We start from the raw sequence: 15,735 nt of genomic DNA, 5'->3' as shown, positions 1-15,735 counted from the left end.
AAGTTTCTCTTCTCGTATTGAAAAATATTTCACGAGTGAGCGCTGCGAATGAGTTTAAATATTTTTCAACACGAGAAGAAAAAGCGGTCATGTGAAATCCTGTATATATTTGCTCTGACCAGCATAGGAAACGACATCTTGACAGCTTATTCTTTTAACATAGTAAAGTTATTGTCATTTTTTCTAATGTAAGGTGTGTCCACAAATAGCTGCACAAGTCAAATACCTCTGACACTTGCAAAGTTTATTCATTTTTTCATAGTAAGACAACACTCTCTGATTTGAGTGACTGAGATTACATGTGTGACTCGGGGCTGAAGTAACAGCATCTCCGTCTAGTTAGAGAGAGCACTCGCCCTCATTTGAATCGAATTCCTTATTACAGGTGTTTGAAGACATCCATTTGAAAAATAATCCTTTGCTGAAGAGTGCGCTAGGTGTGATGAACTTCTCATTTGCGATCATCTTTACAGTGGAAATGCTTCTTAAAATCCTCGGCATGGGTTTCGTGGGTTATTTTACCAACTTGTGGAACTGTTTGGACAGTTTCATTGTAGCGGTAAGTTGCTGCAGACTACACAGCATTCTTTATGGTGCCTATCCCATGCTTTTTCTCCATGTTTCCTGTCTGTTTTGATCGCCATCTGTTTCTCGTTGTCTGTCTTGGTGATCTGGGTCTTTCCTGTTTGTCCTTATTTTATGTCTTGGCAAGTATGCGGTTACAGCCGCACTTACAGCTTCTGAATAGTTTGTCGGGAGAGAGACGCCTGTATTTGCAGGCTTCGTCTCATTTTGTTGCCTGGTGTAAATTAAATTACTTAAAACATTGACTTCCACGGGCGCCCAGAATATGAAGGCCACGAAATCAAAGAGTCAAGTAGCAGGCAACTTCAAGGGCATAACTGAAATCACTAACCCATATATATTACCTGCGTTCTACTCTTTTACATTCTTTGTTTCATTGTCTTGCTTTGTAGATCTCTCTCGCAAGTCTTACTGGTAGCAAAAATCTGCAGTCGTTCAGATCTCTCAGAGCTTTAAGACCTCTCAGAGCGATCTCGCGGTTTGAGGGAATGAAGGTAGGTTAGCGCAAGTAAATGTCTATTCATTGTTTCATTTTCTCTTACTTGCGATCGCCTGAAATTGGAAAATTTGGGTTATTTGGTGTTGCTATTTTGGGGTATTTGCATTTTATAATATAAGATGACAGACGGAAATCACCATTCCTTGTGTAGCAGGAAGCGCTTACAGTTTTTTGTGCTGCCGTTGCAGATTGTCGTGAATTCGTTGGTGCACGCTGTTCCCGCGATCGTGAACGTGATGCTGGTGTGCCTGATCTTCTGGCTCATCTTCAGTATTGTTGGTTATCAGCTGTTTAACGGGAAATTCTACAGATGCGTTGATAACAAAACCTTGGAGATAATTGATTGGCAGATAGTCGAGAATAAGGATCAGTGTAACGAGTCCCTGGGCATGCGCTGGATGAATGCAAAAATCAACTTCGACAGCTCCTTGCAAGGATTCTTGGCTTTGTTTCAAGTTGTACGTATAAACTTCATAACCTTCAAAGCAGGCGTAAACGGATAGGAAAATTGGAAGAGAAGTGGCTTTCGCTTCCACTAGCCTTGCCTTGTTTACACCTGTAATGAATTAATGAAGTCTTTATTTCTCATTGAAAAACGTCAGACTCAGCCGAAGTGAGTCTTTACAATCAAAGGTGATGATGATGTGCAACCTTAAAGGCGCCCACGTGACTAACTTAATCTCAAGTTATCAGACCTGATCAACAGGGTGACAAACATCTATTTCCAGTGAGAATTAAGCAAATCAGCGAATGTTTAGGAGGATGGTTAAGATCATTTGAGAAAAAAATGTTAAAAAAAAAATACCCTCACCTACAACGCTGCCTTTTCGCTCAATCGAAATCATAAAGTTCATTAAGATATAAATGGAAAACTAGCCTAAAGTAACTGACACTAAAGTACACTACGTGTATTTTACACCTTCCTTAGGGAAGGGGATAGTCAGAGTAACTGATGTAAAAATGTAAACGTTGTTGTTTAAATATCTAACTAGGTCAAGTGTATAGTTTTGGAGAATTAAATGAACTAATAATCTAGCTGGAAAATGTCTTACTTATTCAATCAGCTAGCACCATAAGACCTGTAAGGCCTGCTTGCATCTGTAACGCAGCGGAACATTATGATTATAATGACTGAGCTATATAAACAGTAGCCTCCATGTGGCGCGAAAATATTCCCGGATATTTTTCCGCATGCATTATCTGTTTCGAGTAGCGAACATTTGTCTGAGAGCAAAGCTCGGCGAAAACTTTGAGCTTTAAGGAACAGATCATGTCCAAAGACAAGTATCCGAGCATGTCCTAAAGTAAAATGAAGGCTATTTTATTTATTATCCTTCAAATACTTTTCGCAACACGCCTGATCTATTGGGGAATACCACTCAGATGTTGCCCAGTTTTAGCCGGGGAATATCCAGGCACGTAACGCGTTTAGACCAATCGCGTGCCAGGGAAAATGTTTGATGGATTATAGGTAAAGACATATTCAGCAATTTCGCGATAGAAAAACAATTACCTGGAAATTTTTGTTTTATTTCAGGCTACATTAGAAGGCGTTTTTGAAGTCATGCAAGATTCTGTGGATGGCGTAGGAGTAAGTATACTTTAATCACGTGTCCTTTCCGATGCTGCTGTCAACTCACGTTTCTTTTATGTTTCGTATTGATATCGTTGGATTGTATGATGGCATAACTGATTGTTTTATTTGTCTTAAGCATTACAAGCAGCCAAGGTACGAGAACAGTTTCTACGCCTACTTCTACTATGTTGTTTTCATCATTCTGGGTTCGTTCTTTATTTTAAATCTCTTCATTGGAGTCATCATCGAAAACTTCAATCGCCTAAAACAACAGGTAAGCTTTCAGTTAATGGCATTGTATCTTTAAATGCTCCTGTTTTATTTATAAGACTTTCAAACTTAAAATGAAACTGATTGACTGACTGACTGACTGACTGACTGGCTGGCTGGCTGGCTGGCTGGCTAGCTGACTGCTCATTCGCTTGCTTGACCGACTGACTAACTAATTTTGTGCTTGCTTGATTGATTGATTGATAAGTTGGTTGGTTGGCTGATTGATGATTGCTAAGGGATAGACTTAAGCTTGGTTTCCACTAACGACTCAAGTATCACGTGCGTTTCTCAGTGTTTGCCTGCGCTCATGCTTAACTCGTTTATCCTTCTTTCTTAGTATGAAGACAGCGGTGCACTTGGAATGTTTTTAACACCAGGCCAGAGAAGCTGGGTGAACACCCTCAAGAAAACTTATTACAGGAAACCGCGGAAGCAGTTCAAGAGACCTCAGGTCTGTTGTTAAACAACCCACGCACAATGGGTGGGAACCGATATGAAGTCACAATATTGTTGCTTTGTGATTGGTTTAAAAAAAACTCTCGCCTCCTATTCGACCAGTCAGATACAAACAGAAACGACCAATCGTGACCTAGTGACTTAATCTTTTTCCCGCAAACGAAAAAACGTATACTGACCTCGGGTTCCCATTGGTTCAGAGTGTTGTGTACAATGCTTGTGTTCTGCAATTGTACTTGTTTTAATTTAACAATACTCAGATGAAACCGGTCTATTGTCAGTTGTAGTACATGTATAGTTTTCGTGACACTTAGCTTGACTTTTCTTTTTCTTGTTTCAGAACAAGTTTCGTGCCTGGCTGTTTGACTTGATCCTACAAAAGAAGTTCGAAGTGTTCATCATGTCGGTGATTCTTATTAACATGGTTACCATGATGATGGAACACAACAATCAAACGGAGAACTTTACCGCTGCGCTCAATATCCTTTTAACCAATTAACACTGGCTTGAACATTCATCGGAGGCAGCGTGACCCAGTGGTTTAGGACGCTGGTGTCGTAACCCGGAGGTCCCGAGTTCAAGGCCTCCACCCTGCCACTTGCGGGATTCGTTTTTCGGTAGTCCCGAGTTCAAATCCTCGGTCACGCTTTGTAAATAGCCAACTGGTCAGCCTCCTGCCAGTTGGGATTTTTAACTAAGTTACGTTTATTTGAAATATTTGTTTCCTTTGTTTCAGTGGCATGCCTGTAAACTAGCTAAACTTAGTGCTGGTATAGCTAAGTGCAGGACCACTAATATATAGATTTAGGCCAGCCTGAAAGGGCTCTTTTTCAGATTGCCAGCGATTTCCATCAGACGTTGTGAAGAATGTGGTTAAGCTGTTAACTGAAGTGTTTTTTCCTTAACCAGAGCTCGATTTTTGTTTCGGGGCCATCACGGTATCTGAACTATATCTTCACTGGCATCTTCATTGTAGAGGCAATCATTCGTCTGATTGCCATGCGCTTGGACTACTTTAAACTCGGCTGGAATGTGTTTGACTTCATCATAGTGGTTTTCTCCATTGTCGGTGAGTTGATCGTGAGTGGCGCGTGAATTTTTTATTATTAATTTATTTTTATTTGGAGTTATTCTAGCCTTGTGGGAAAAGAGGTCGCCACTTCAAGCATTCATCCCTGTTTTTTTTTGTGTGTTTTACCGTTTAAACAATTTGAACCCCACTTTAGGGATACTCGTTGATGACGAACCGTATTTTTTTCCCAGTTAAGTTAAAGTGCGTTAAGGCCTTCTTTAAAGGCTATAAACTGATAGCCGAAAGCTTATGTTGTTAATCTTTTCACCTAGAGAACGTTTTGAATGTCTTATCCTGGTTACAGCGCTATTTTTAAAACCAAGCTGTTCACTCTTTCTCTGATATTAGCTGCCGATTAATGCTGACAGCCCTGTTAATGCGGCACTTTCTGCCTGTGGTCTTTTGATGACCGTTTTCAAACAGTTTTAAATAGGAGCCGTGAGAGTCGTAGTTTATTTCTTCTTTAAGAAAGTGGATGGGTGGAATATGGGGCGAGGATCATCATTTAGAATGTAGAATGTAGAGTGTTAAACGTGAAACGTTGCGTGTGGAGTGTGTCTTAAGTGTGAAATGTGGAGTGTGAAGCGTGAAGTGTGGAGTCAGTAAGTGTGGAGAGTTAGTGTTAAATGCGGAGTATGTGTCGTAGGGGTTTATTGTGGGTTATATCGCATCGGTCACCCTTGTGCGACGCTCCAGAGTTCAGACTTCAAGGTTGATTTACTCGCCTTTTTTTGTCCTGTTTCTGTCAGGTATTATTGTTGAAGATGTGCTACAGAAGGACATGATTCTCTCACCAGGCTTGCTGCGAGTTGTGAGGGTATTTCGACTTGGAAGACTGCTACGTTTCTTCGAAGGCGCAAAAGGCGTTCGCCGCCTGCTGTTTGCTCTTGTCAAATCACTGCCCGGCCTGGTCAACATCGCCATGTTGTTATGCCTGATTATATTCATTTACGCCATAATTGGAATGTCTTCGTTCGGATACGTCAAAAAGACCAACGGCATTACGGACGTGGTGAATTTTGAGACTTTCGGGAACTCTATGCTTTTGTTATTTCGCGTCGGGACGGCCGCGGGCTGGAATACAATTCTTGACCCGCTCATGGTATCACCGCCGGACTGTAACCCAGATTTAGACAATGGCGGACTAAATGGCAACTGCGGGAATCGTTTTCTCGCTGTCTTTTTCTTTGTTAGTTACATTCTTATTATTTTCTTGATTATCATCAACATGTACATAGCAGTTATCTTAGAGAATTTCAACGAGGCACAGCAACAGGAAGAGATCGGCGTGACCGATGACGATCTAGAAACTTTTATTCAAGTGTGGGAAGAATTTGATCCCAAAGCCACGCACTATATTTCTCTAAATCAACTCAGTGATTTCCTGGACGCCTTAGAGCCACCGCTACAGATTCCAAAACCAAATAGGCACCTCTTTGGCGAGTTGGAGGTGCCAATTAAGACGGACTATAAAATTTATTTGTTGGATGTTATGCAAGCTCTTGTCAGGCGTGCAATGGGAGGCGTAGAAGGACACGAGGAAGAAGAAATGGTGATGTTAGTGGAGCGCTTGGAAGAACGCTTCCAAAACATGCGAAAGAAAGAAGCGACAATCGGCTCGCTTCCCGAGCAGCATAAATTTGAAATAAAGGCAGCGGTGACGATTCAAAAGGCAATAAGGATTTTCTTGTTGAAGAGAAGGTTAAGAATTTGTAAAGGCGGAGCGTTTCACCCGTATGATGAGTTGACCTCGGAAAAGGACAAAGGTCACGGATGGAGAGAAAGACAAGTGGAAGATAACACCCGTGTGATCGGGATGTTATGGTTGAATCAGGCCAAGCGACACAACATTGAGCCAGCAGTGGAGGAAAACAACGACGAGGAAAATACCAAGGATAATGGAAACACCGAGAATGATGTGCCCGCTACCTTGACTGTGGTGGACGAGAAAACTAAACCTTCGCCAAACACTCTGAGTGTGAATTGTTAGCGAGCAGGCGCCTGCAACACTTCACTGGTCACCGCCATCGTTTTGTATCACAGTAACTTCTAGGCTTGGTGACATGGAGCGTCACATTTAAAAATGCAAAGCGTTGAAACTCAAAATTAATGAGAACCAAACCGTTAAGCTCATTGGGTCGTTTGCTAAACTGTTTTCTGCGAAAAGGACATCGGGAGCAAGTTCGGCACAGTTGAATGTCGCGCAAATGCAGTACTAATGAATGCCAGATGATGCCACTTGGAGCCCGCGAGACTTGAGGAAGATCGAGGACCTTACCCTTGAGGATCCCTCTGAAGATGGCTTGTTATGCCCCTATGACAGAAGCTTCAAAAGTGTGAATCCGCTGTGCGGCATCGCAGTTGTCCCGCGGCTGCATGTCGTATATTTTATACATTAAAAATAACAAAAGGCCAATGCCTATTTGTAAATATTACTTAGAAATATTTTTGTTATTGTTTGACCGTAGCTGGCGCGAAGCAGTGCATTTAGAAAGGTATTGCATTTTTGCGGTTTGCCTCTATGCTATTTGAAGGTGGCTTCAGATTGAAATTCCTAAAAGTTACTTCAGAAGCATCTGGTATAATAGCTATTATGGTTAATTTAGTGAACCGACTTTCAGATTATCTAATAATTCAATTGTGTTTTCCTTATTGCACAACGCCTTCCGTGAATAAGGCGGCATATTTCGCAATTAAAAGGCAACAAATTGTTACAGTTTAAATTAACATTTGTATAAGTAGGATAAAAGCAATGCTGCAATTGATAATTACTGAAGTCAAAGGTAGCGTAACGTTTTTGGCACAAATAGCTGCATCTTATCTTAGCAGTGGAAGGCAATTCGATGATTTCTTCGTAATAAAGAGGAAAGTTTGACAGGCTGCCCTTAAGTCAAGTGGAAATAGTTATGTCAAGTCAGTACAATAATAGTTACAGCAGTTTGAGTAGTTCTTTGGCCGGACAATCAGAAGTAAATATCGCTAACAGATTGATTCCTGTTGCAACCGCTGTTTTACCGTTAGCTTGGGTTCAAACAAGGTGTTTTTTGATAACCTGTGCAAGGCTGCCGTAGATATCTGCAATAGCTGTGTCAGTGAACCTTCTGTGTGTTAATGTCTGGCAAAAAAACTGAAATTGAAGAGATGTTGATTTGCCCACTGCCGTGCCGTTAGCCTTTTTTTGAGCTGTGGGCAACGAAGACAAATCTAAAATAATTTTCTTCAGGAACGTTATAAACTAATTATAAATTAATTTGTTGGGTGACCTCAACAAAAACCAATCTCTGGCACAAGTTTAACGTAAATAGAATGGGACCGTAAAAAAACGCGTTTGTTTTTGGTGCCCGATAATAATATTTCCATTTTCCTCTATTTTGAATTAATAATTGATTATTTAATATAATGTTCATATTTTTGTTCTGTGATGGCACTTGAGTGCCAAATCGTAGTAGTGTAAATATAAGATTGTACTAGGTGTTACAGTAAATTATTGACCGGTAATACGGTTAGTTATTCACTGGGTTGACAGGGTCAGAAAGCGAACTCGGATCAGCGGTCTTTGTATAAGGGCCTAAAGGCCGTTCTTGACAATACAATATATTTATTGTACGCTAGTGGAAGTTACTTTTCACAAAAATTTAATTATGATAGCTTTTATACTTTGTTTTCATTTTGCAGCTTGATATCTCCACGTAATTGAGAAATATTTATCACAAAGTTTATCCCGGAAGGAGATATTTGTTTTTGTATTAAAGATGAGCGTTCTGTTCTTTTTTCAAGTGAATGTTAAGGACCTTGCTTGGCGGTGCCGCTTTCTTCCCTGTATGTTGACTTAGTAGGTTTCTTTAATTCGAAAAAAGCAGCAAGCTCGAGTGTGTAAATTTTATCTGATAACGAAATCACTACACCAGAACAAGTTTGGTGATGTTTCATTGGATGATTGAAGTAAAGGATTTTGGCCAACTTAATCAATCTGTTCATTGTAATGTCACCGCTCTTGCGTTGGGGTTCATTTCCAAATTTGATTAAATTTATAAACTCGTGCCTAGCTTTCTTTCGAGTTTGGAAAAGGCTAATAATTTGGCTAGTTATGTAAGTCAAAATTTGCTGATTCGCAAATACTTCCAGAAACCTATTCCCTTATGAGGAAGCACTGGTGGGATTTTTAGTTCGTTTTCACCAAGATTTTTGTAAGTACAAATTTTATACGTCAAAAACCATTAAATTCTGCGAACACAAAAACCAGCTCCCAGTTGAATGTTGATAATCATTTTATGTGCTATGTTATAGTTTGAGGGATACATGTTTTATAGCCGGGCATATAAGGCGACTTCATTTTATCAGAGATAGTCTGTTTGATAGGGAAGTGTTATGCCATCTACAACTGTCCCTCGATAGAATGTACGCACGCAGGGAATGCGCACAGGTTTTTTTCTTGTCAATATAGGATCCATAATTTTGATGGATTTTCTTTACCTCAAAGACAAGTTAGTGAGTTACACTCAAACAATTAGACTTAATCACTTAATGACCTGTGGAATGGTGGGTGAATCCCCTTACTTATTAGCGAGATCTCAGTGTAACAAAGGAACGACATTTTCCTTTCTGTCCCAGCCTCACTGCCCTTAGGAAAGCGAAAAAGGTTGCATGGTAAATGATATAAAGTAGACTCCTCCAGCCGTTCAGTAAGTTGGGACGCAGCGCGAAAAACGGCGAGCGGAAAAAGGAGAAAAGGGCTTGACGCGAGGAGCGAACGATTTCTTTCGCCTTCTTCCGCCGCGCTTCTCCCCTATTTTTTCGTGCGCCATGTTTTCGCTCTTCACCCCAACTAACTGGAGGAGGCTAATATATGGAAATGACTATCCCTTCTAACATCTCTAAAAAACGGTAACCTAACAACATCCCTTAAGTCATGGAGCAGCTAAAACATGGCTAAAAACGATAGCAACGCACCCTATGTACGTATGTACGACACACAGGGTGTCGCTCAGTGTTTTTCCAGTCTTCCTTGTCGGTGATTTTACAATACAATCAGCGGTGCTCAATGAAATATGGCGGCATTCATCGATTAACTCTTGTTGTTAATAATGATAGCATCCAGCAATAAATACATGATACAGAACCATTTTAACAAGACATTAACTGTACATATAGAGCGTTTGTGCTCTGATTTCTCCTGCACTGGGATTTTTCTCTAATTTCAACCCTGGGACTGCCCGTGGGAGTTGGGAGAAAATAGGCCTGGAAATGGGATTTATTTACCACCCCCACTCCTCTTAGAACTCTCTTCATACAACTTTGTTTTCAACAAAGGAACGAAAATAATGTTTTCACGGGGTAATCATGTTCCTGACCCTTGTCTGTTGCCTAGTATTTGGCAGCTGGCTTATCAGGTGTCAAGATTTGATGATTTGTATTGTGTAATTAGGTCCCAAAACTGGACCACGATATTGGCTGAAAGATATCGCCTCTGATTTTAATTGATTTTAAATGTAGTCCTCTTCTATTGCTTTCGAGTTTCGAAAGGCCAGCGATTGTTTGCTATCCCCTCGGGAGTTATTTGCGTGTTCAATTTGTTTTGAGGTACTAAAGAACAAGGTTTTTTTTCCTGTCATGCAAATAAGACCCAAATTTGGCGCTTTGTTGATTCGGTATCTTAGCAGAATAAATGTTTCCCATGAGCTGTACATGGTAACCACATGCAAAGCTCGGGATAATCAATTCAGTATCGTATCAAAGAAAGGCGAGATTGTCGGGAATGGCATGACGCGCGAGTATTACGCCAACTAATGTCTAAATAATGCCAATGAATGGCTCTGGATATTTACTGGCAAATGGTAAAAGCCTGTTGGTTGTGTTTTCGCTTAAAGGAAAGGATTTTGCGCTTCCGTTTACCCGATGGATGCGGACGAGATAAGCATTCAACATGAATGAAGTTTTCGTTAAGGTAAGTTAGACCTTTATGGGCAATTAAGGGCTACTGAACTGTGAAGTCTCTTTCTCTAAACGGGGCTTCCTTAAAGAGCAGTTTTACTTTACAGACGCCAAGTTGACTGAGCGCTCATGGCTCTGAACAAAGGCCACCAAAAGTGCTAGAAGTCGAAATCTTATTTGAACTGGTCAAGTGCGCTCAAGTCAAATAGATTAAACAGCGGATACTTACCAGTGTCAAAGAAACATCACTCTTCGCCGGACTGTGTGAAATTTAAACAAACAGAAGCCTTGGTTTTCATCTTTGTCTTTCGTGCGGCTAATCCGACAGAAGTAAACTTTCAGTAGTAATCGCATTTGATCACCAGTTTGTAGCCACTTTACGACTGAGCTTCATTTAACTTTAAATTTCAATGACGTATATAGTTCACGATATTCGAAGTTAACCAGGTTTCATGCTTCGTTGTCTTAGCCGGCCACTAATTGCGTGTTGCAGACGAAAAAGCGACTTAATGACAACAAAATAGCTCATTAGAAAAGTCACGTTGTACGAGCACAAGTTAAACGCTGATAATACATTTTCAAAAATACTCTGTTAACGGTAAAATTATTTACTTCTTTGCCCATATCTACTTCATTTCAATGGATTATCGTCAATTATTCGTTGATAATGGCCCATATTTGACGCACTGAAGTTTGTTTACATAAGTGCAACACCTGAAAGGAAGTGCTATCTGAGAAAAATAGTATTAACCAAAAGTAAATTATTCACACTCAGTTCTAGTGGTTGCATTCTTAGCCTGTTAGATATCGCTACGACAAGTTTGTTTGTTTTTTTTACTTCAAATCACTACTTACACTGTAGTACATACTATTACAATGAATTTATACTTAGAAACGCAAAGCCAGGTTTCAAATGGTTTCAGAAACAACGATTTTAGCTTCATTTTTAAATCAATAAATCAATAAATCAATAAATCAATAAATCAAAAGTTTGGCGGAAAATAAAGTATATTCTTTCCTGATAGAGCTATGATCGTTTACCACTGAATCAGTGGTCACATTCTCTAGCTATTGAATATTTATAATAACACCAATGTATGCAACTTATACAATTGAAAATCCATGAAGAATATTCATACAAACCAAAGGATTACCTTAATGTTTTCAGTTCTCAGACAAATTTACTCAAGCTAAGTGCCATCCTGGAATATAGGGAGAAGGGATATTTTCTCAATACAGTTGATCTCATAATATTCTGTTTAACAAACCAATTTCTCAAGGTGAAAGAGCAGTCAGCAACACAAGCTAGACATAAAGCTTTCGTAATTGTCCGTTGTGATACCACTATGTCATTCTCTAACATCTGTGTATCGGTAGTAAGCCACCTCCTTTTTGTCCGTATTCATGCAGTCTTCATGAGCTACATCCCACAAACAATCATACAAGGCAATGAGTAACACTCTCTCTCCCCTCGTCCTTCCAAATCCTTTCCTTATTTCCCTTCTCTTTTCTTTTCTATGACCTACTTAAAGTTCGGTTCTACTTCAACTTCGCGGTTAACCACTGCAGTGGTGGATCTAGGGGAGCAGCCCCCCCTCCCCCCCACCCCCCATTATTTTGGGTGGAAAAACAAATCGCAGAAGGAAGAAAAGCCGGCAGTGCAAGCAAAAAAAAAAGCATTCAAAATATTTGCCTACGCAACAATGTTGCTAGTTTAGCGAAGCCTGACTATAAATGCACGCTTATTTCACATGCTTACACTGAAATGTAATCAGTGAAAATAAATTTCACATTTTCGTTTACCATGTTAATGTCAAAATCTCCATAACCATAACAACTAGACCAAAGTAGACAGTTGAGCGTCGTTTTCTTGTCTGCGGAAGCTTCGTGTCCTGGAAAATTAAAAAGAAAGCAGACAATTTTAAGATAGAATAACAAATACAAGGCCACTTAAATAATACAGTTCTCTCTGATTCGATAGGAAGCTCGGCGTTATAATTGTATGAAACAAAAAAAAATGTTGTTCATTTTTAAAATTCATATCCTCAGTCTGAAGTTAAACAGACATGATGCTATAATGTTGTCTTAAACTGCTCTTGAAACGCTAACTCGGTTTTTTGAGAAAATTTCAGAAACTTAGCAAACACTCGCCTGCAGCTCGTGTTAGTTCTCTCTTGTTCTCAGATTTCCGTGTTGTTTGACAGTATAATGCATGGCTTCTGGTTTTTTTATTTTTTTGTTTCCAATTGCCCTCACTTTAGTACGAACAAGTATCAAACAATACCCTGAAAGTAATATGCGTTCAATGAGAGCCCTCCACGCAGTGTGTATATATGTTTGAATAAAGAAACCTAGAAAATTCATGCACAAGTTACTCTTTAAATATCTATTGATCCAGTCAATAATAAACAATTATTGCATGTTAAGTTCTTTATAACCAGAGTAACCATGGCCGAAGGTTGACAGGTTGAGGCTGGTAGCATTTACCAAGACCTTGACAATTCTGAATACCATAAAACTCGAATACATTGTAGCAAAGAACTTAATTCACATCTACTTTGGCGTGAAACCTATTGAGTCTGAACACTGAAAGGAGACTTGAATTTCCCATCACTTTTTTGAATCAGTTTCGTCTTCAAATATTTTTCAGTTCTTCCTTGTCTACTTCCATGGATTTTTCCTATTTTTGTCTCAAGATTATTCACTTTTTTCTGTGTCAGTTCGTAATTTGAAATGTGATCGAGATGACATAAGTCTTTGTACAGAACCGCGCTGAACAGGTGGCAAATAACCCCTGTAGCTATGGCCGCACTCTACAGATGACGAAGTATCTAGAAGTATCCGCCGCTTGCAGAATATGGATCCTCAATGTATACTAATTAGCGCAACTGCTGTATGAGGGAGTGGTGCATCATTTAAGTGCTGCGTAATTATACACTCTTTGACCAATTAAAAAATAACAGTTCATTGCTCAAACGAACTTTTCAACTGAACAGCAATCAGCCTTAAAGGTTCGTGATCCGGTAGGTTTAGCAGGGATGGGCGTAATTACTGGTAGGATTATTCGGGAATATGATTATGGTATTAATCAAAACTATGGCAAAATTCTCGAAGGTGATTGGTCATTAGCAGGCCTCATTTGGTTGCTAATGATCAAACTTCGTTTGTCTAATTGAGCAGTCTGAGTGGGTTTCTTTTCTCATTCATCCAAACGAAAACTCGCCTCCTAACCGTTCTTTCTCGAAAAAGGTGACAAATGGTTAGTGTTTTTCCTCGACTGTTGTTCTCGTTTATTAACTAGTAACGGGATGTTTGCGCCGTCCTGTAATCTGTAATCACATGGCAAGAAAAATTTCGACTGGGGCTATAAGTCATTGTACAGTACTCTACTGTACATCTGCCAATCTGATTGCCGGTTCGGTGATTACTATTGGCTTGTTTTGAATTGTTATATTTGTAGTTCTAGGTTTCCAGCCATATATGATCGAAAAGCGCGAAACAAGCCAATATCGTAAGCTGTGAGGGGCTGTTAGCAACTCTCAGGACCAATTTGCACGGTACAGCGTTGTCGTACGTGCTTTAGTAGTGTAGACCACTCGTGTACTGCAAAAACTCACCAACAGCTTTCATCAGACAGCATCGCCTGTTCATGTCGAACGGGACAATCGCCAGTAAGTTTAGACCAGAAGAATTCGTGTCGTGGACTTATTAGAACTTATCGCGGGCCGCAAAGTTGTGTTGGCCGTATAATATTGCCCCTGATGTGTAAATACAAATCAACGTACATTGTAAACTATGTTACTCTTTTTTGTCCTTGTTTTTGGTCGCGAATGATAATAATTCAGCACTTAATTGAAACAAATCGAAAGAGACAAAATGTCATATAACGTAATAGTGAAAGATAACGACTGTTATCGGAAGGTCTGAATGAGGTTCATTTTGTTGTTATCTCAGTAATCAGTGGACTTTTCGGTGATTTCTCAGCTATCAGTTTAAATTTCTGCCCATTCCTCAGCTGCCAGTAAATTTTGCAGATCTCAAATCTCAACAATCAGTTTGAACACGCGTCGTTTGTAAGCTGACTGTTAAAATTTTGACCAATTCTCTGAGCTATCACATACCATCACTTAAAATCAGCCTAGACCCTCTTTTAATAACAGGTTAATTAACAAATCGATTAACTAAGGTTATGAAAAGATGAAGGCTCAAATAAAACTCCTTTCAATGACAAAGTCTGTAGGTTTCTCAGCTATTGACTTCAATCTGGTCCCATTGTGTCTTCCCGATGATGAAAATCGAGTCAAACCATAATTTCAGTTGCAATTTGATTTCCCATGCACCGTTTCACAACCCATTTCTCGCACCTTCTTTCTTGTATTTCTTTAGTGTTTTTTCCTGTCTTTCAACTTGGTATTTGTATGTTCCGATTCAATAAAAAGACCAGTTTGTAACATTCACCAGAAACCGAGCGCGTCATTGCCTTAGAGGGAAGAATTTCTAGCGCGTTAAAATATTTTTGCATTTGCTGAAAAAATTTAAGCGTTCTTTGGTTAAAATAAGCTTTCCTCTGCCAGTCTATATTGGAAATATACTCTATGAAACGTTTAAATAAAAATTTTCACAACATAACTAGGAAAAAATAGATATTGTTAAAATGGATTAAACAATGCAATCACAAAATATCTCTTCAATTGGTAATTTTACTCCTTAAAAGATCAAATGTTATTATTGTTCATTTTTGTATGTATCAGCCTGTATTTGTACTATTTTTAAGTCGTTTTTGAAACTTTTAAACTGGTAGCCGCAGGGTTGAGATTTGAAATGTTTTTTAACCAACCGGAACGCTTTTAACCTTCTCTGCAAATATTATTTAGTTAACAACACATCCATTATTGCTCCTAATAAATAGTTCTTTGTTTCAAAGTGACGTATGACCTTTATGTTGATTTACAATACAAAGAATCTGGCCTTGGGGAAAGTATCAACTTCATTCTAGTTACTCGAAACGGCAATTATAAAAATTGAATAAATTTGTTCATTCTCAAGCGCATTGCGGCAGTTCTTCCGTCATGTGTAACACAGACTCTAAACAGGTTGGCAAAACGTCAAATTTTTCCCGTTTTCACTCTGTGTAGACTGAGGTCAAACTGACTGTATAGCATAACCATCTCACTGTGCAAACATATTAACACATCAGCATGTAAGCGTGTAAACAGAGCGGCACATCTAGGAGCCATATCACTTCAAGTAAATCGAGTTTTTTTCTCTTATTTCAGGAACAGAACGAAAACTTCTCGCCCAACCCAACAAGGGCAACCACAAGATTATCCCAAGCTAGCGTAA

At 39.4% G+C, this 15,735-nt stretch overlaps 1 protein-coding gene across 2 annotated transcripts in view; it reads left to right on the top strand.

Moving 5' to 3' along the window:
- The window catches only part of LOC110045832 (sodium channel protein 1 brain-like), a 47,851-nt gene extending 39,151 nt beyond the window's left edge, over positions 1 to 8,700 (top strand). For both annotated transcript variants that reach the window (XM_089291065.1, XM_089291064.1), the window contains 9 exons: positions 386 to 559; positions 978 to 1,079; positions 1,273 to 1,542; positions 2,622 to 2,675; positions 2,797 to 2,934; positions 3,271 to 3,384; positions 3,730 to 3,868; positions 4,327 to 4,458; positions 5,211 to 8,700. In XM_089291065.1, the coding sequence (XP_089147191.1) occupies positions 386 to 559; positions 978 to 1,079; positions 1,273 to 1,542; positions 2,622 to 2,675; positions 2,797 to 2,934; positions 3,271 to 3,384; positions 3,730 to 3,868; positions 4,327 to 4,458; positions 5,211 to 6,451 (2,364 nt within the window). In that variant the 3' untranslated portion in view covers positions 6,452 to 8,700. The remainder of the gene's footprint in view (positions 1 to 385; positions 560 to 977; positions 1,080 to 1,272; positions 1,543 to 2,621; positions 2,676 to 2,796; positions 2,935 to 3,270; positions 3,385 to 3,729; positions 3,869 to 4,326; positions 4,459 to 5,210) is intronic.
- Positions 8,701 to 15,735: the final 7,035 nt, after the last annotated feature.

The sequence above is a fragment of the Orbicella faveolata genome, unplaced genomic scaffold, assembly GCF_042242905.1.
Source record: "Orbicella faveolata isolate gen_17 unplaced genomic scaffold, um_ofav_v1 contig_24, whole genome shotgun sequence".
Taxonomy (NCBI): domain Eukaryota; kingdom Metazoa; phylum Cnidaria; class Anthozoa; order Scleractinia; family Merulinidae; genus Orbicella; species Orbicella faveolata.
Note: the sequence above shows the minus strand (reverse complement) of the source record. Positions and strands in the feature narration are given on the sequence as shown.